The sequence below is a fragment of the Carassius auratus genome, unplaced genomic scaffold, assembly GCF_003368295.1.
Source record: "Carassius auratus strain Wakin unplaced genomic scaffold, ASM336829v1 scaf_tig00023963, whole genome shotgun sequence".
Classification (NCBI taxonomy): domain Eukaryota; kingdom Metazoa; phylum Chordata; class Actinopteri; order Cypriniformes; family Cyprinidae; genus Carassius; species Carassius auratus.
Window position 1 is genome coordinate 1 of NW_020525306.1, and position 21820 is coordinate 21820.

Below are 21820 nucleotides of genomic sequence, written 5' to 3' on the forward strand. Positions count from 1 at the left end.
AAACAAAGGGAATGGAGAAATCAAGAGAAATTGTAAACTTCCGGCGATATCAGCAACCAACGATAACCTGATCAGCTAAGAAAAAACAACAGTAGTTGATGACAGACAAATCATAAAAGTTGTGAAAATTAACCCTAAAATAAATGTCTGTAAAATCGCCATATACCTCGGGTGATGCTCTGTCAATCTACAATCCGCAGGAGAATTTGACACAGAATTACAGAAGCTGCACAACAAGATGCAAACCACTGATCAGCACCAGAAATAAAAAGGCAAGATTCTTCACAAATGTGAGCCAGTAGAGTTTTGGAACTGATTGATGGACCAATGAGACAAAGATTTAACCTTTATCTAAGTGATCGGAAAGCAAAAGTGTGGAGAGAAATAGGGAACTGCAAATTATCCTAAGCATACAACCTCATCTATAAAGCTTGATGGAGGTGGTGTCATGGCATGGGCATGCATACATGCATTTAGAACAGAACCTCTTCATTTTAATGATGACTTAATGTATGATGGCAGTAGCAGAATTAATTTGAAAGGGTACAAAATCATCAGTTGATTTTGATATTCTAGGTATTATCAAATTGCTTGAGTTTTGAGAACACAGTGGACGTGGAGGACTATAATGTAGAAAGAGCTCACTTTTGTGGAGTCCAAACTCTTTCCAGGACTTTCAGGACTTTTGATTCTGTTTTGGGTCATATTTATTAAATATAGAAAATTTTAAAGGTTTCACAAACTTTCAAGCAGCTCTCTCTGTGTGTGTGTATGTATGTGTATGTATCATTTTATTTTTTTATTTTGCTCCAAAAAAATATTTTTTCTCCTAAAATTCTAAAACTACATTTTTAGAGTTACATTAGGTTCTATGCAATCTCTGGAGAGCCAAATTACTCAATTGACCTTTTGCAAAGACCCGAATCCTCCCTTAGTTACTTTTTCTGTGTCCGACATACTTTTGGTACTGTACTTTTGCTACGAGTGTGTCAGCTTTGGCATTTTTTGTAATTTTTTTTTCTTGTGACCGATCGCTGTAGCTCCTCATTTTAAGCAGCATGTGAACCAACAATCTCTTCCTCTTTACTAGTTATAGCTCAAAATAAATGTGAATGAATATCAGAAGGTATCTTGTTTCAACCATGAGTGTGTCAATACACACCATTTTTTCAAATTCAAGTCCTTCGACATTAATCTACTCTACTGTCTGAAGTTAATATACTCTCCTGTCTGGTTTGTTTACCGAACAAAATGGCAGATTTGCCGTTACGATTGGTCATGAATAGCCTGCTCCTTGTGAAGGGTTAATTTAATTATTTGTAGTTTTATTTAACAATTTAACAAAAATTACTGGATTTAATTATGTGTATGTTTTATATTATTTAATTTATATAAAATAGGTGTGTGTTTTAGGGCTGTAAAAAAAAAAATCGAATTTCGAATATTCGTCAAAAAAAAAAAAATCCACTTTAGAATGCAAAAATGTGGCATTTAGATTTTAGGTCTACGTGGTGGTCTTTAGTGTTGCACGAAATGTGACGACAATGTAAGTGTCATTGCTTTTTAATGCTTTTGTTAGCCTATCCAGTTGAACCCACTAGATGTTGCGCTGCTACGTTGTTCATTCAATATATTGTGGAAAACGAGAGCATCAGTGTGGAGATGTTGTTTACGTCAAAACTGAAACCAAGCCATTCACACAGAACGGATATTTATCACATTTTTTATAGGGACATCTATCAGCGTTGCACTTGCGTCTCGCTCGAAAAAGCGGCATGTTCGGAAAGCCTTGTAAAATTGATGTACGTTTTTAAAAAACATGTTTCAAGGCTTTATGGTGGTTTTTCTCCATCCCACTGTATCATGATTTTAAATGAAGAAAGTAGTCTACTTTTGTGATTGGTTTTCGGTCCTTTTTATTAAAGTAAACTTTTTCCTAATTAAGCAGCTTTATAAATTATATATGGTTTATAAACATTATTTTAAACATTATGCACTTCAAAGGTAGTAGTGTTATTTTGTTATTTTGTTTGAAAGAAACGTGAATAATATTATGCTCGATGTGCCCTCTCGAGGCCTCAGGAGAGAAGCCAAAATCTTTTTTCCCCCTAAATGAAATTACGCCTTTTTAATTAGAATATAATTCAAATTTTGATTATATAATCGAAAATTTTTATTTAGTTTTTAGTCATTTTGACACCCTAGTGTGTTTGTATATGTATATACATATAATATAAAATTAAATATTACTTAACAATATTGAACAAAACTAAACATTATTAATATTTAAATAATTTTTAGACATTATTAGATTTGTTAATAAAAACATAGTTCTGATTTCATTAATTATAAAATCTCACAACAAATTGTATTTGTTTTGTATTGTGCTCCAAGTTGAATTTCTTTTTGGCATTAGTTTGCGTTCATAATAATTTTGAGCATTTTAAGATTGCGTAGTGAAAGTATGATAAAACTGCAAAATCAGATAAGTCTGCTACAATCTGATTGTTGTTTATTTTTTGTATATGTGATGAAGCCAACACAACAGTGGATCCCATGGTGACACTCACGGGAGCCATGGAGATCTTTTCAGCACAGCAGCAAGAAGACATCAAAGATGAGGTGAGATAAAAAAAAAAAAAAAATTAGTATTTAAGGCCTCCTTGCTGTGCACCTGAAGCAAAACTAGTCAACTTAATTATTAAGCCACAAAAAGGGACATGTTGGGGCAGATGACCACTCATTGTCTGACTTATTAGAGTCGGCCTATCACACAGTGGTAAGAATAGACACTCCGGCTGCGTCTGTGTGTTTGTCTGGGTTTCAGACAAACCATGGAAGAAAAAGCACAATTGACTGGCTGTGTAATGTAAGCTTGCGGTGGCCTGCGCTTGTGAAGTCGACACAAAGCTGGCAGGATATGAGTTTGGTGTGTCATGACTCATGACTGCCTGCAGTATGTGTTTGTTTAAATCAATGCTAGGTCTGAAAACAAATGCGTTTACAAAGTGCTGAAACAAGATGTGTCCAACTGTTCAAGTGAACTGAAAGCTAGTGATAGTTTTTAAATGGCATACTGAAAGGTTATTCCCTACGTAAGTGGATCTCTGCGCTCTGTGGCAACTTTTAATAGGATAATTACCTTCGCAGCCTAAATTAAAAATACTAAGTTGCTAATGTTTTTGTTACAGGTCATGACGGGTCTGTCCACACTTCTTCGCGATTCGAGCTAATTCAGTCATCTTTCTTCACCTGTCCATGTGTTAATGTTTGTGTCTGTGGTTTTGGTGGGAAATATTCAGACAGCAAACACAGGTTTCTGTCCCCCTGCGGCACATTGACTCGATGATTTGATAAGTCATGACATTTCTTGCCTCGTCCCAGCATTCTCCTTTCTGTCCGCACCCTGCGTGGGATGCTTTGAATAATTATTAATCACGAAAAGCAACATAATTGTCATAATCCTTGCCATGTCACACTGTGAGAATCTGCTAGACCCAATCTGCCCGGCCCAATTAATAAGTTCCCTTTAAAACATTATTTTTCGATTTGTATCTGTTCCATTAGGCTGTGAAAATTTCTGCTTCCCTCAGTCAGAGCACTTGAATAACTCTGACATGGTGATGGGGTTTCAGCTGGAAGCGTCTTGACGGTTTGCCCTTCGTGTAGACAGTCGTGGCCTAATGGTTAGAGTCGGACTCCAATCGAAAGGTTGTGAGTTCTAGTCTTCTGGCAGGCAGGAATTGTGGGTGGGGGAGTGCATGTAACAGTGCTCTCTCCACCTTCAATACCCAATGACTTAGGTGCCCTTGAGCAAGGCATCGAACCCCCAACTGCTCCCCCGGCGCTGCAGCATAAATGGCTGCCCACTGCCTCCGGGTGTGTGTTCACAGTGTGTGTGTGTGTGTGTGTGTGTGTGTGTGTTCACTGCTGTGTGTGTGCACTTCGGATGGGTTAAATGCAGAGCATTGAGCTAAAATGCATTGAGCTAAAATGTACTCAAATATAAAATGATGATATTTACTACCTAGGATTTGGTATTAATACACATTTCAATTGAAATTTGATTCACCGGCTTTGTGGTTCCACCTCTATGTCAGATTAATTTGATTGTTATTTCAGTTATGTCTAAACTATGCAATTCAGTTTTGAAAGACTCGTTTAAAGGACTATCTCAAAAAGAGAAAATGTTTGTAAGATCATTTTCATGAATTCAACTACAATGGTTGTGCTGAATGTTGTCATTCAACCAAAAAGAACCAATTCATTAGATTAATATCTTCATGCATTGGATTACTGCTGGTTGGATTAAAATGTTTTTTTTTTTTTATTAGTTGGACTACTATGATTGAACTGCATGTTCCACATTCAGTAAAAGGAGGGAAAAAAAGACTACAGATTGTTCAGAAGGGACAAAATATTGTATTATTGACCTTAGTTTTAAAATTGAATATGTTGATTGAAGTGCAGCTAGGTGAACTGCTGGTGATAACAGCGTATTTCAAGTCATGGGTGTGACTGCTCGAATCCAGACCCAATCCAGAATTTGTTGTTGTGCCACCACTAACCATGTGCCATTTGAGGCAGTTTAGGTTTGCCCTTTAAAGTCCTTAACCGAAATGTCCTTGTGTGTGTGTGTGTGTGTGTCATCCTTGCCCTGTACAGTCAGGTGACTCATAGGGACCTGTGTGTGTCTGTCCATGTCCTGTATGGGCAGACGTACACCCCTTACATACACTGTCTAGATCAACAGGCAAACCCAGACAGCGAACACTCATCCACCAAGATCACACCAGCATTCCTCTGTGTTTGTAAGTGCCATGACCTGAGGTTGTGCAGTCAGGGGTAAAATAGTTATACACTTGCTCCATTAACTCTAGTACAGGTCACAGCACTGACTCACTGTATGTAGAGTGTAACAGAGAGAAGAAAAAAAAACATGTGAGAAAGATTTCACACTCTTTACTCACCCTGTTTAAATATTTTTGTTTCTTTTTGACAAGCATTGAAGGAATGTTTACTGTATTCATGTAGAAGGATGCAAACGGGGTAAATAGATAATCCAGGTTGGACTACTTATACATTTGGTCATTAAACTTTCCATTTAAAAATAATTTATATATTTGTCATTATACTTAGATATGCCACAATAATAATAATAATTATTAATATTATTTTATTAGTTTGCATGACAACCATGAATTATGATTTGCTACTTGATTTAGCTAGTAAGGGGCATCATTGAAATCATTTTATTGATCTTACTGTAAACTGAGACTACATTTTAATGACCATTTTGATGACCTGTAGTTGATGATGATTATTTTATTTTAATGTTTAGCTGTTTTCGATGTTTATTCTATTTTTCTATAAATTGTATGTTGTTTTTAAATGTGTGTATCTTAATGATAACCAGTCAAAACACATACTTTTTTATTATTGTACTATAAAATGTATATGTACATAATTGTAAAATTATACATTTGTATGTCTACATGATGACCAGTCGAAACACCTAAACGTTATTTTATTTTTAATTTACTTATTTGCAGTTTTATATGTAGTTCAGATGATGATCAGTAATACCCGCTGGAAAAAAATAGCTACCATTTAATGTTATTTTGTTTTAGTAAAAATTAAATGTAATTATTCTGTCATAATAAGTTTGTTTTCTACCATTTCATAAACCCAGTAAGATATGAGAGGCCATTACATTTTTAACCTTAAGAGGTTTTCATTGACATGCCTTGTATCTAACAAAGCGTATCTATGGCATATTCAGTGTAATTCACATGGCCCTCTCATGACTATTTTGCTTTAATTTAACAGTGGCTTTTGAAAGTCCTTTTGAAAGATTGTGCCTTTTACGAGCAGTTCTTCAAAAGCACGATGTGTTCGCCGCATAATTGTTCTTATTTCCAGCCCTCAGATAAAAGATTCAGTTGTTTGTAATCTCCGTTCACCTGAATTGTTTCAGTGTTCTGACTTTACGAATAGAGAACCACACACATCATCCTACAAGCTCTTCCTACACCACAACATGGTTTTCACACACTCTTTTAGAGCTCGTTTGAATAGAATTTGAGGATGTATCTCTCCTTTGATCAGCCTCTGTTCTCGATCCCTCCTTTCTCTCCTCAATCCTTCCTTTTCTTCTCCTCTGCTCTATGTAGTCACAACTCTTTCACATTTCCACACAAAGTCCAGCCAGAAGAAAAGACCCTTAGTCTTAAAAGCGGCTGCAGACAATCGCACGAGCCTGACTAAAAGCAACAAAAGCAACAGTAGTTATTCATAGTCTTAAGTCTCAGCAGGTAGACCTGCAGCTGGGTCTTAACATACAGGATCCACACACACACACACACGCACACAATAATAAAAGAGTCTGTCCGTTGTATGTAGAGGAACTCCATGCATTCACTTCTATAAGATACTCTTTCAGTCGTCCTCAGTTAGAGTTCCGACAATACAATAGTATTCAGTATGTGGCCATTACTGCTGACAATGACGAGGAACCATCTCATACGTCAAAGATCTAGTGGGATTGTTATCTGAATAGACATACTCTTATTGGCTATCTGGTATTGGATGTAGATAATAGAAATATAATAATAGAAATAAATTCTGAGACTACTAGAAATGGGCCTAATTAAATAATCAGCTGTATTATTTTTCCTAATTATATTATTTTGAAACATTATTATTATTATTATTGTATTTGATTTAACAAAATCTATACACAAAGTTTTTTTTTTGTATTTTGGATTCCACTGCATATAAAAAAGTAAATATTAATGTTCATATTCATTTCAGAAATTAAACATTGTTTTTCTAATCTTAGATGACTTTAGTTTTATTCAACCACGTTTTTCTTTCAGGATGAACGTGAAGCCAGAGAAATGGTCAAGAGAGAACAGGATGAAGCTTATCGTTTGTCTCTGGAAGCTGACCGTAAAAAGGTTTGGCAGGATATTTAATTTCCTTTTTTGCTCAAATGTTTTGTTTTTATTCATTTAAAGTTGTTCATTTATTTATTTTAATTTAATTTAGATTTTAATTTAATTTAGAAGTAAAATGAAATATAAAGTTGTTGAATGTTGTAAATGTCTTTTAATTTAATTTCTTTTAAATTTCTTAATATTTTAGGTAATGTATGTTGCTAGTTATGTTGATGAATTTGTATTTATTTCTTCATTTTCAGAGAGAAGCACAAGAGCGAGAAGAGGCAGAGCAAGTCCGTCAGGAGCGAATCAGGAAAGAGCAGGAGGAGGAACGAGAGGTGCGGTTTGATTGGAATTACACCGGTTTGGTGACCGTTTTCAGTAACACAATTTATATGTCAAGCTCAAGGGATGGTTGAAACTAGGAAAATCTGAGAATGACCCTAAATAATTCACCTTGCCAAAGTTGCCTCATACAGGCCATGTAATCTTGATCTGAACAGGAATTCACAGGAGTTTAGCTTCCTTGTTTTATTCTGTGTAGCGCCCAGTGAAGCTTTGTTTGTTTGTCAGATATGACTGATTTCCTGCATTATGTTACTATTACTTTGCGTTACCAGTTAGATCCAGTTAATTGTTTCAAAAGAGCCATTAATGCTTTTGAGAAAATCTTAAATCTTTAAAACCTCTTTCTCATCCAATGAAGCAGAACAAATGAACACAAAAATGACACCTGTGCCCTAAACCCAAAATTAAACCCTGACAGTTTCACTCATGTTGAAATGTAATGTTTCTAAATAGTCTAAACATGTCACATAAATGGGTTTTCGTGCCTCATACGATGACAAACAGCAGTGACACTCATAAAGCTTCATGTCCTGTTGTAACCACTCTCATCAAACACAGTTTACATTGTTACACAAATCACACACATATTTGTGATCTGCCTGCGTCCTGCAGTGTTTGCGCCATTTCCCCGTGAATTGTACGAGTTGTACAGAACGACAGGTGCATGTCAAGGCACTGACACTCTCACAAAGACAGCATCAAAAAGTGACACGCGAAGTTAAATATCACCTGTAGATGTAGGAGTAAGCAAATATACCCGTTCCCTATCAGCTGATCAGCAGAATACAATACCACCTTATTGACATTCAAATGTTTTACAGATGGTGTGGTCTAGTGCTCTTTCTAAAGAAAGTTTGCTGCAGGAAGTGTACATGTTCATTTAGTATGCTTACAAGCTCCCCACACACTCTTTTAATACGATATTTGCTCACCAAAAACACAAAAAGTCACCACAGCAGTGTCGCTGTTTATTCAGCAGTAAATACTGAGCGGACCTGCTCAGGTGAAACGGCTATATGAGATAATTTGTCACTTTTAGGCTTCAACAAAAGCATGTTATTAGTTTTAATCTCTTATTGCCATGGAACCATTCATGTCAGAACGTACTGTAGGCAACAGTATTGACACTCAAACATACGATACCCCACAGTAGCTCACTTTAGCTTCATTTAATGCTCGTCTTGGACAAAGCTTTTAATTTTGAGGCATATTGTGGAGAGGTAAACATAAAGACTGGCTGGAGGCAAAGTAATTGTGTCAGGTCTGTTTTCAGTGCTGTGTGTGAACAGTTAACTCAGCAGCCTTGTGTTTTAATGAGAGCTGGGTCTAAAGTTCTTCACCTGCTGTCTGTAATGAACCCAAGGGCAGAAGAGGCTTGAAATACACACACGTTTATACTGATAAATCACATGAGCTAAACTCGAAATGACCGTTGAATTATTATTATTATTATTTTTTCAATGTTTAAAGGTCACGCATTTGGATGTGAATATCCAAGCTGTGAAACGGGTGACACATCTTTGATTCCTGCACCTTGGATTCACACACAATCGTAATAAACCTCTTGCTCTTGAAGCGAAAGATTAGAATTTTCTGTGATTTTCAGCAGCTGTTACAGTTTGGATGCATGCATGTATCTGTGAGTTTCTCGTGCGTCATTTTTGTGACTGTGTGTGTGTGTGTGTAAACAAGACTGTAAGATGCTCTCCACCTGGAGTCTATCCAAGCTCACGCTCACCCTCGCACACGCCCAAACCACAGCACCTCGGTGGGTCTGTGGTGACAATGGGTGCACTGGAGGGAAACAATCAACAGAAGTGTATAGAGAAGTAGAAAGGGAAATGCTCTGTGATTTGGACTCTTTTGTGACCCAGACAGCACATGAAAGGCTGAGGGGGAGTGGTGATGTCATTATTCTCTGCCGTCAGGTGCTACACACACAGTCTGTTTGTTTAGTGCAGTGAAAAGGATGCTCCTTAGTGCCCTTTGTGCGCAGGGACCGGGAAACACACAGACACAAACGTGCACACATACATCTCGAGCAGGGCAGGGGAGAGACGCTGTTCGGCCCCCAGAGGGCTTTTTAAGAGTGGCCCCTACATAAGGGAGCAGGGCCGGCACGCGCTGACACAAGCCACCTGCTGCTAATGAGCTACTGTTGTACACTTTGATGAAATATAATTGCATTATGGTGTGTAAATAAAGCCTTCGTGTTTTGTCACAGCATATGCTGCCCAGTGTCACAACAGGAACAGCAAGCTGGAGTTGAAAAGCCCAGAGGAGCGGCAGGTCGTACTCCGTGTCACTAGAGACGGCACAATTCCCTCACCTCTCCCTTTCACTTTCACTCGTTCTCTTTAAAAGTGGATGCATCTTCTTCACTGTTCCCCTCCCCGTCCCTTGCTTTTGACTGTGTTTTTTTTTTTTTTACAGTTTGATAATTCTATGACGTGCAAAATGGAAAGATTTTTTCTGTGGCATGTTCAAGCTCTGAAGGAGCAATAGAAATAGGACCTTTGACGTGTGACTTGCGAGCTGCAATTGCATTTGTCCCATGCACATATATATTGTGTTGTACAATAATTTGGCTTTATAGTCATTTTAATATTCAGTAAGCTTCTTATTCATATTAAAATCAGGAGATTTATAAAGTGGTTGGTTCATGAGATACAGTATCTATTATTTTTCTGTAATGTTATCGTTTTGCTGTCCCTTGCGCAGGCTATCCGTCTCTCACTGGAGCAGACCCTGCCACCAGAGCCCGAAGAGGAAGGTGGAGAGCCAATCAGCAAGCTGCGCATCCGGACGCCAAGCGGAGAGTTCTTGGAAAGGCGTTTCCTGGGCAGCTGTAAACTCCAGGTCCTGTTCGACTTTGTTGCCTCCAAGGGTTACCCATCCGACGAGTTTAAATTGCTTACCACCTTTCCACGCAGAAATGTGAGTTCAAACATGTACACACAGACATTTACTCTAGATTTCTATAGTTTTAAAATAAACTTCAAGCAGTGTCTGACCCTAAAATAAACCTTAAGCTTAAAACTTTGTGCAGTTTTTAGAATAGTATAAATAAACATTAATAAAAGAAGAAATACATATGCACTTATAATTTCTTAAAATGACATAGTAGCCCTATATATAAGATACATGATATACATATAATTCTTATATATATATATATATGTATATATATGTGTGTGTGTATATATATATATATATATATATATATATATATATATATATATATATATATATATATATATATATATATATATATGTGTGTGTATGTATATATATACATATGTATGTATATATATATATATATATATATGTATGTATATATATATATATATATATATATATATATATATATATATATATATATATATATATATATATATATGTGTGTGTATGTATATATATACATATGTATGTATATATATATATATATATATATATGTATGTATATATATATATATATATATATATATATATATATATATATATATATATATATATATATATATATATATATTGGTTTTGTTGTTATTATTGTCTATTTATGAACCACATTTTCCTTTAAAGGATGTTCTCAAAAACATGAAGCATTGTTTTATTTTTTGTTATTATGTTTAACTACTGACTTAATTTTTCTGCATATTTGTTTGCAAATAACTACATAAACACATGTATATCATAATGGTATTGGTCATGACCGTAACCCCGCTCATTACAGCCATTATAAGTACACAAGTGTACACATAGTCCTGGAACACCCGACTCCTTCCTGTTCAATTTATTTTCTGTGGGCATCTTTCCCCATGCTGGAACATGACTGATATTAGTCTTGAGCCCCACTGATGGTGAATATCTTTTAATTCCTGTCCATCTGCGGTGCACTAATAACTGTGTGTGTGTGTGTGCGCAAAGAGTGTGTGTGAGTGTTACAGCTCAGCAGGAAAAATAGAGTGTATAATTGGCTAGTTAATCCCAGCGTGTGGTAGAAGTTTGTTGCTCATCTTAGTCTGTGTGTGTGTACTGTACTGGATAGTCACACACCTGCACATTAATTAAAAGCCATGCCTGGTTAATTAGTATTTATTTTCCTCTTGTGTATTTTTTATTTTTGTATTTTTATATTACATCTATCCACAAGTGCATGAACATAAATTGAGGTCCTCAGAAGCAGAAAGGTGCACTGGCTACTTTAGATACAGCCAGGAGGGCTCTTTCCTGTGTGTGTGTTTGTGTCAATTAAGTGCTGCGTTTGTGCACTCTGCAGCAGGTAGATAGATAACAAGCACTGCTCTTAACGACCTGACTAATTAACAGCATGGAAACAGAAATGGGCTTTCCGTTAATCAAGAGATGTGTGCAGGCCTGCCCAGACAGCATGTCATCCAAACCCTTTGGGGACGAGGGCTAATGCCCCCAACAAATGCACACTTTTACACACACCCCCGCAAAGTGCCTTTTCGTGCACACTGGCTCTTGGACAGCCTCACACCCATTTCACACACTGTATTCCATTTATTCACAGTCTTCTGTCTGGAAAGCAAAAAAGAATTGACTTGCCGTGTTTCTGCGGAATTTAAAATGTGTATCCAGCAAAAGCAGGAAAACCAGGCTGTGTTTGTGACTGTGACTACAGTGCTTGAGTTAATCCTCTCTCTTTCTCTCTCTCTGCCTCTTCTAATTAAAATCATCTCTGCCACAAACTCGCTCTATCCCTCCCACAGGATTAGGCCATGAGCACTATTGCATTTGTAATTCTGCACAAATGTTTAAACTTCATCTTTCTCTCTCTTACACTTCCCCCCCTCCTCCTCCTCTTCTCCTCTCCACATCCAAAACCAAGATAATGCCAGCAATAAGAGAGTGATTGAACAGAGGAGTTTAGAAAGAGAGAGATGGAAAAGTGTCTGAAGGCTTTTGTTTCATTTGCGGCCTGCGAGGGTTGTGTTTTCAGTTTGTTTGTTCTTTTCTTCTCTTTGATGGACAGATCCAATGCACCTGCACTCTTCTGAACGAGAGTGTGAGGAAGGATTAGAAAGCAGCCTCAGAATTCTCTTTCTTTCATAACACTCATTAATGTCATGGCACAGCCACTCACACCAGCGCTCGGAGGACCTCCAGTCATCTGATGTGCTCTTTTTGTTTTCTGTTGTTTTTTATCCAAGTTATCCAACTCAAGATACGTGAGGACACCTCTTGAATGAGTAATCTAATCTCATGTGTGTCGTTTGTAGTACAGTGCTTCTCAGCCGGTGGGTTCTGACCCATAAATGAGTAACAGGTCTGTTCTAAATAGAGAAACAAAACTAAATGCAAATAATAAAATGAAACTAAACATGAAAGGAAAATGAATGAAAATGAAAATTTATAATTCAACTTCAACTTTCAATAATTGGTTTTATAATATTATATGATGTTTATTTTTGAATATACTATATATATATATAGCACCAGATTAAACAATAGACAAATGCAGAATATTTAATTTGAAATATACAATATATTATGTATGTAATAATATATACAATAGTAGTACTAGTAGTAGTATATATATATATATATTTTTTAAAACAATAGACAGAAATAAATAGTAAATTAATAGTAAAAAATAAATACTAATAAAATGCGATCTGTAGGGCACAGTTTATAAATATAGAATGCACCGACATTATAATATTGCACTTGGTGTAAACAATGCACTGAATACAATAAATGTATTAAAATCTGATGATCTGATCAAATTGGTCTGAAGCCCAAATTTATTATATACGTAGACTATTTATTCCATTTCAGCTTATTGTTTACATAAGTACAATATTATAATATAATATATAATATAAATTCAAATAAAAAATGTATGTATTATACATTGGATAGACTCTTTATAAATCTTTTGCACTTGATTTCCGGTCATCATGTGATGTCCAAAGTCAGGGTCACCAGACCAAACCAGAGCAAAACCACTGCTTGATAAAACATCTGTTCTTTCTATCCTCAGAGAGTCATTTGGATGTGCCGTTTCACATCTCTTACGTCAGTGCCTGGCCTCTGCATTTATGTTGGCTTCTTGCCTTTAGACCCCCCCCTTAGCATCCCGTGGTCATGCTACAGACAAGCAGGGAGCCAGAACTCACTTCTCCCTAGAGGTGGGAACCCTGCTTTCCCCATCCGTCTCCACCGTTGGCCGGCCCTTAGCAGAGTCTGACTCCAACACTGCGAACGCTAACGCCCTCACCGCTCCAGCAGGCAGATAATGATCTCCAACCGCTTTCCTAATTGGCCAAATAAACACTCTACAACACAGCACTAACACAGACCTAGCTATTGGGTTTTAATTAATTGTGAAGGACCCAAATGGCTTCATTAGAACCACGTTGTTTCAGCTGTATATTTTTTTTCTGCTGTTTTTTTCTTTTCTTTTTTCCTTCTGTTTGGAAAACCACATCTCGCGTGTCTGGTCTTTATTTTTCTTCTCTCAGCCGCTTATTGCAGGTCCTTTTATTAGTGCTAATGAAGGGCAATATTTATTTGCCTGGCTTTTAAAGCGGAGATGTTCAGTTTAAACAAGTCTCGCAACTAATCAGCGAGGACTGGCATTCAGCTTATTACTAATTTGCTTGAAATGTTTTGACTACGTTATTCGGAAAGCCAGACCTTTCTTAAAACCTGTGTGTTCTTAATTTCTAATAATGCCTTCACTTAGTTTACTTTGCAGCGGCCTGGTAACATACACCTGCTTTATGATGAAACTCTGTATTGTCATTTTAATGAGTTTTTACTGTGTTATTGATCAGGCTAATCCTAAAGTATACTAATAATGGAATTAATTAAACTAAACAGGCAGCTGCAAGTGACATCAGTTAATCATGCTCGGAGACATTCAGCTTTTATAGATTTTTTTTCCAGTGAACTCCGTATTGATTCCCTCGGGACTTTTCAAAAAGTCTGCTTGTAGAAACGTACACAGTACAGTCAGTGATGCAAAAGTACTCCTCAAATTTCACACAAATACATATTTACACTAACAATGCTGGTGAATTTTCCCTTAAGCTTTCTTTAAATTTAGGAGATTATTTCAATATTCATATTATTATATATTATTATTATTATTATTACATTATATAATTACCACAATATTTGGGCCTACATTTTTTACATTTTGCCTCTAGTTAATTCATTTTTATTTTTTTTGTAAACTACCAATCAAAAGTTCGAGTAAGATTTTAAAAAAAATAATAATAATGATGATAATACTTTAATTTAGCAAGGGTGCAGTAAATTGATCGAAAATAAACACTTGAGACACTTATAATGTTAAAAATGATTTACATTTCAAATACATTTTCATTTTGAAATTTAGATTCATCATAGAATCCTGAATAAAATTTGCATGGTTTTTTAAAAAATAAAATAAAAAATCTTGAGTACTAAATCAGCATATTAGAATGATTTCTGAGGGAATGTGTGACACGGAAAATTGTAATAGCTGATCTAAAGAAGAGTGGAGTAATGGCTGCTTAAAATTCAGTTTTGCCATTACAGGAATAAATTGCATTTTAAAATATAATAGAACAGTATTTTAATTTATAGTTATATCTCACTACATTACTGTTTTTACTGCTCAGCAAGACCTAGATAAGCATAAGAGATTAATCTTTTCAACCCTATGTATTTTTAATATAATTATTAAAATAAAACCTTATAAAGTGAGGATAATGAAAAAATAAACATTTACAGTCCAACAGACTGATTAATACAAATATATATCTACAATAATTACATTTTGCTTTAAAAAATTGTTCAACAGTGACTGAAAAGTCAGTATATTAGAATTAGTTCTAAATAATCATGGGTGACTGAAGCCTGGAGTAATGGCTGATGAAAATTTTCCATCACAGGAATAAATTGCATCTTAAAATGTATTGAAAATAAAAAGCAGTTATTTTAGATTGTAATAATAGTCTACAATATTTACTGTATTTTTGATCCAATAAATGCAATATTGCTGAGCATAAGACACTTTCTGTCAACACAATTAAAACAGACCCCAGACTTTTGAATGGTATTGTACATTCAGTTTTTTCTTACTTTTTTGCTCCTCAATTACTTGTGAATGGTCACCACTCCGTTTAGGGCTCAGAAGTCGAGTAGCACTCTACTTTTGGAGAGCAGGATTGTGCCCCCATTCCTGTGGTCATCTGGGCGGCTGTCCTTGTGTTTGTTTGGTGACTGTGTGGGGCCGTTGAAGATGAGTTTGTTAAAAGGTTTAGCAGGATTACCTGCCATCAACATCATCAAGGCCCAAAGAAAACAGCCACCCGGGCCTCTCCTCCATCACGGCCACTTCTTGCTTTAATAAACCTCTTCAGGATTACGGTGATATGAGTCTCCACACCCTTCAAATGTTCTCTTTTCTTCTTCTGTTTACTTTGGCCGTCGAGAACGTATTGTTCATCAGTGGAGATCACACTACCCGGGCATGTTGAAATTCATTTGATCTCCACAGTGCATTGCGGGTTAAGGTTGTCAGTCAGGATTTTAATTGTAGTTTAATTTTATGACCGTGTGAGTGTGCGTTTGTGTATCAGTTGTTAGAAGAACCAACGCAATCAGTGTTGCACAGAGAAGTCTAATTCAATTCAGAAGGGCCAAACAGAAGAAACTAACAAGTGCTGAGAAAAGAGGGAGGGAGTGAGAGGAAGAAAAAGAGCGAAAGACAGAGAGAGTGGAGGAAAACAACAGCTTTGTTTGTTGACAGATGCTTCTCCTCTTATGGTCTGTTAATTGGATAACAATGTAATCAATTACCCATGGCATCTGTCTCCTGCTATTTGAGTGCCACCTTGTTTCTTTCATTCCCCTATAAAAGAGAACAGTCATCAACACAAACACACGCACACATCTGCGCCACCCTAGAACCTCATTTACTTCTACCTGATGCTGTGGTGTCATAGCAGGTTTTCGGGTTCATTTCCATTTATTTTATTTTTTTAAGTATTTGTATGAAAGAAAGGGAAGGCATCCTGGTGGGAGAAATGTGTTTTTACAACACTCTCCCTGGTACTCCCCCTCCTGTGCCCTCAGGTCAGATTGAAAAACAAAAGGCATAAGTCACATGCTAACATGAGGTTTGGGGCAACACAGCTAATGTGCTGAAGTGGGTGTGATATCTGTACTGCACCCCCTTTGAGATGCCAACCCCGCCGATAATACGGTGTCACTTTGAACTTACTGACATCTGCACAGTGCTTCATGTCAGGTGTGTCCCAATGGGGCCATTAACTCAAAAACATTTTTTCAATGTAAAATTAGTTTTTTAGATGTTAAATTATTGTTTTTGTGTTATGGCTCAGAATCATGCCTTTAAAGTATATTTCAAGTTAAACACAGCTTAAAATTAATGACAAGAAATTCAATTTTAAATAAATTTCTTGATTTCTTTAAACCTTCTATTAATCAAAGAATCATTTAAAAAAAATATGTTGTGGTTTCCACAAAAATATTAGGTAAGCACAGCCATTTTCAAAATGGATAATAGTAAAGACATAGGGCTGGGCGATATATCTAACGATATGAATCATGCACATCCAGTCAGTAAATCTGGTTCCGTGATAACCGCTAAATCGCCATCACCTGCTTTTGAATGGTGCAGCATTTAATAGACAGAGCTGTAGATTCGTTGACAAGCTACGCAATATCGCGTTCATTATCGAAGGTGATTCATCTGGGATAATGAAAGCGATATTGCGTAGCTTGTCAGCGATCTACGGCTCTGTCTATTAAATGCCACTCCAATTATAAGCAGGTGATGGCGATTTACGGTAATCATGGAAGCAGCTTTACTGATTAGATGTGCATGATCATATCGTTAGATATATCGCCCAGCCCTAGTAAGACATATTTCATAAGTACTGAATCAGTATATTAAAATTATTTTTGAAGAATCATATGACACTGAATACTGGAGTAATGATGCAGAAAATTTAATAAAATAAATGCAGCCCAAACTTTTGAACAGTACTACATAATTTTTTAGCAATTTAAGTTGTTTAAATTATAATTATCTATAAACAATTGTATAATTATTATTAGTTAGGATTTATCTGTAACGTAAATGCTGTAAAAATTGTTAGTCATTATTTTACCATTTATTTTAATGTTAAAATAATCAAAACTTATTGTACAATGTTTTCTCAGAAAGGACTTTACACAACCTTTTTTCATTATTAGGGCCTTTCGCACTGCCGGAAACTTTTCTTAGTACCAGAACTAATTGTGGAACTAGCAACTTTTGGGTGTTTTCGCACCGGAACTAGAACTAGGACTGCCTTTTTTGAGAACCAAATTAGCTCCAATTCCGGAGCAGGGTCTAACGAGCAACTGTATTCAATTCAATTCAATTAAATTCAATTCAATTTTATTTGTATAGCGCTTTTTACAATACAAATAGTTACAAAGCAACTTTACAAAAAATTATTTTTCTACAATATTTAGTAGTAGCTTATAAGTGGTGACTGTCAGTTTGTGCACGTTTGACTGGATTTTTAGAAAAATTTATACAAGACGTAGTCAGCCAGACAATTAACATTAATATTATTAATTAATAATTATTATGTGATGCAGTCACACTTGTAGCAATATTTGTTAGTCTGTATGTTGATTCAGGGTTCTAGTACTACCTGTGACGTAAGTAGACATTGATCGGCCAGACGTGTTCGAAAACGCCATCACCCACCATGATTTAAAATGCTGTGTAACATACTGTAAACATTGTGTCAGTTTATTTCGCAAGTATGGTAAACAGCGATAAATATACAGACGCTGAAGTGGCAGGCACTTGTAGCAAATGTAGCACTTCCAGTTGTCGTTGGAAATTCTTAGTCATCCTTTCCGTTCTTTCCAACGCTTTACATATACGTCGACTTTCCATGTTCATTTATTGTGAAACCCGCAAGACACAACAAAAACACATCCTCCATCTTCCTGTTGTTAACGTTATTCTTTTTTTGTTAACGTTGTTGAATGCCGCGCAACAAATGACATCACTGTCGAACGGCTTATGTTGTGTCCTCGTACACACTGTCGGTGCAAATGCAACCCTTTAAATGGTACTGGGAAATAGTTTACAAAAATTTGTCCTGGTACTTTAGTAATGTACATTTAGTTTTGGAACTAAAGCGGTGCAAAAGGCCCTATTGTGGCAATATGAGTTAGATTTTTTTATTTGGACCAGTAAGAAACCACCCACTACACTTTAGTAACCACATTTCATGCAGAGTTTAGAGACTTTTTTTTTTTCAGTGTATCTGCATACATTTTATTTTAATTCCATCAATTTGTAATACTGGTCAATCCTGTGACCTTCCAGCCCAGCTGCTTTCAGCTCCTTGTTTAATTACAAACCCGCAGAGCTGGAGGGGTCTTCGGAGCAGAGAATAGGCCTTAATCAGAGCCCTGTCACCAGGTTTGCAGTTAAGCCCCTGTCCTGAGCACTGTGGCCATGCGATGTGTGGACACCCAGGTGTGAGCTAAGGCCCCATGTAACCGGAGAATGCTCTGCTATTAGCTCACGACAATACAGCCATCGTCTCCTGCACTCCTTTTCTCTCTCAGCGAACCAAGATCTGGATGGTGGTCATGTCGTCACAAATGTCAGTTAGTTTGCTGTTAAAAATGTGGCCAGTGATTGCCGTGCTTTTGGATAATGAAGTTGGGCTTCACTCACTTATTAGTGACTGATGAGTTCTCACCCCATTGCTACTTGTGTTTGGTTTGGATCGGTCCATTTGCGATAACAAACAGCAGCTAACTCAAGGGAAACAGGACACGTACCACACACAGGGACATTATCGCATTATGCCATTAACCAGTGACATCAAGATGAATAGACCCACACATCCGCTTAGTTTAGGAGGAATGGCGAGACTTAACCCAAACACCTCGTGAATTATTATAGTACAATCTGGATATTGCAGTAATTGAATGAAGCCAAGAATTAAACTGTAATGATAACTATATTAGCCTCCACACCAAACTTTCAGTTTGTTATAAACTCATGCTGCAGTTCTGTCGTCTACCACTTGAAATGCTTGAGTTCTTTAAAGAAAGATTGATTCTGATTGGCTGTCATTGTTTCTATCTTTCATCAGCTGGAAAAAGTCATTTTTGAATGTGATTCCAACTGTATCATTCATTTAATGCCGTCACGTTCCAGTAACCATGAGATTTAAAAGATAGTATATTTTGTCTTTTTATCTCTAAATTGCAGACTTTTTTTCCATCAGAATTCTGAGATATTAAACTCAAAATTGCAAGATTCAAGCTGAAATAAGTCAGAATTGTGAGAACTCTTAATTCTGAGAACAAAGTTGGAAATGTGAGATATAAACTTACATTTGCAAGAAAATAATTTAAAATTCTGTGTGGAAACAAGTCAGCAATTCGAGACTTAAAGGGTCAGTTCAACCCAAAAAGGAAAATTATGTCATTAATGACTCGCCCTCATTGTCGTTCCAAACCCGTAAGACCTCCGTTCATCTTCAGAACACGGTTTAAGATATTTTAGATTTAGTCCAAGATCTTCCTGTCCCTCCATTGAAACTGTGTGTATGGTATACTGTCCATGTCCAGAAAGGTAATAAAAATGTCTTCAAAGTAGTCCATGTGACATCAGAATTTTTTGAAGCATCGAAAATACATTTTGGTCCAAAAATAGCAAAAACTAAAACTTTATTCAGCATTGTCTTCTCTTCCGTGTCTGTTTTGAGTGCGTTCACTGGATCACTCGATGTAACCAGATCTTCTTGAAGCAGTTCACCAAATCAAACTGAATCGTTTTAAAACTGTTTGCGTCTCCAATACGCATTAATTCACAAATTATTAAGCTGTTAACTTTTTTAATGTGGCTTACACTCCCTCTGAGTAAAAAAAAAACCAATATCCCGGAATAATTCATTTACTCAAAAATTTGTGGATTAGTGCTTATTGGAGATGTGAACCGTTCCAAACGATTCAGTTCGATTTGGTGAACTGGTTCAAGAAGATCCGGTTACATCGAGTGATTCGTTCGCGAACCGGATATCACAAACTGCTTCGTTTTGAACTCTCTCTCACAACAGACACAGAAGAGAAGACAATGCTGAATAAAGTCGTCGTTTTTGTTATTTTTGGACCAAAATGTATTTTCGATGTTTCAACAAATTCAAACTGACCCTCTGATGTCACATGGACTACTTTGATGATGTTTTTCTTACCTTTCTGGACATGGACAGTATACACAAAGCTTCAATGGAGGGACAGAAAGCTCTTGGACTAAATCTAAAATATGTTAAACTGTGTTACGAAGATGAACGGAGGTCTTACGGGTTGGAACGACATGAGGGTGAGTCATTAATGACATACTTTTCCTTTTTGGTGAATTAACCCTTTAAACTCAAAATACTACGGAAATTTCAGAACGTTGAGATAAATCACTGAATTGTGAGAATTTTTTTTTTTTCTTTTTTTTTCAAAATTTTTCTGATTCGATTCTGACTGTTTTCTAAGAATTGCAAGAACCGAAGTCTGAGTAGTGAGATAAAAAGCCACAATTCCCTTTTTTTATTTTTTATCCCATAGCAGAAACAGGCTTCCATACTGTTTTTACATTTAGTTTTTTTAATCTGTATTATCATTATCCTTGGTGTAAACGGGTCTTAACTTCTTTATTCTTTAAGCATTGAAAACCTAATTAGTTTTTTCTTTGTCTCTTCCCAGATAACGCAGTTAGACCCAGCATGGAGTCTTGTGGAGGCTAAACTCTTCCCTCAGGAGACCCTGTTCCTGGAGGCCAAAGAGTAGGACTGATACGAGATGTCCTGAGGCGAACAAGAAGGATAAAAGAACATTTAGCATGATGTCCACAGCAATCACAACACACACACACACACACACACACACAACCTTCACACATTATCACACAGTGCATTGTATATGAATGCTGAGTGTACATTTTTTGCACACGGAGGCCTTTACAAGCACATGAATAAATGATCACTCTCCTCACATAACTGCAGTGTAATGTTTTTTCCACCCAAAATGTAAGGTAACTGAATAATAATAATAAAAATATAATAACATGCAGAGGTGTGAAAGTCTAAAACAGCCAGCCTCACAGACAAGGACTTCTCACTGCGGCTGCTTTTTAGACATGTTTTGTTTGAAATGAGACAAAAAATATCAATAGAAAAAAAAGACAACTAAATAAAGTCAAACAAAGAGACATTTCCTGGAGAACACAGGACCATTTCTTTTTCTCAAGGTTCTGAGATTCCCTGATTCACAGCTTGGCCCTGGAAAGCCCATCATCCCAGCTTATTCTTATGAACCAAATTGATGATACTTAGTTTTAATCCCAATTGCTTATGTTTATTTTTCTCCATCCTCCCCTTTTTTAAAGTTTAATGCTGTATTGGATAAAGATTGATATACATTATATAAAGAATATATAAACATGCATGTGTCTTGCCACTCAAAATTAT

The 21820-nt window shown here is 36.3% G+C and overlaps 1 protein-coding gene across 1 annotated transcript; it reads left to right on the forward strand.

Moving 5' to 3' along the window:
- The first annotated feature begins 2426 nt into the window (after positions 1 to 2426).
- On the forward strand, positions 2427 to 21349 carry LOC113078030 (FAS-associated factor 1-like). Its single transcript, XM_026250309.1, has 5 exons — positions 2427 to 2622; positions 6879 to 6959; positions 7202 to 7279; positions 10011 to 10226; positions 21057 to 21349. Exons 1-5 carry the CDS (start codon positions 2557 to 2559, stop codon positions 21138 to 21140), a joined length of 525 nt encoding a protein of 174 aa, XP_026106094.1. The 5' UTR covers positions 2427 to 2556; the 3' UTR covers positions 21141 to 21349.
- Positions 21350 to 21820: the final 471 nt, after the last annotated feature.

What these genes read in the sequence shown, in the direction of transcription:
- LOC113078030 (XM_026250309.1), top strand. Translation starts at nt 2,557, where the DNA reads ATGGTGACACTCACGGGAGCCATGGAGATCTTTTCAGCACAGCAGCAA. An exon ending in AAGAAGACATCAAAGATGAG is followed by an intron (nt 2,623 to 6,878) that starts GTGAGATAAAAA and finishes TTTTTCTTTCAG; the next exon opens with GATGAACGTGAAGCCAGAGA. An exon ending in TGGAAGCTGACCGTAAAAAG is followed by an intron (nt 6,960 to 7,201) that starts GTTTGGCAGGAT and finishes CTTCATTTTCAG; the next exon opens with AGAGAAGCACAAGAGCGAGA.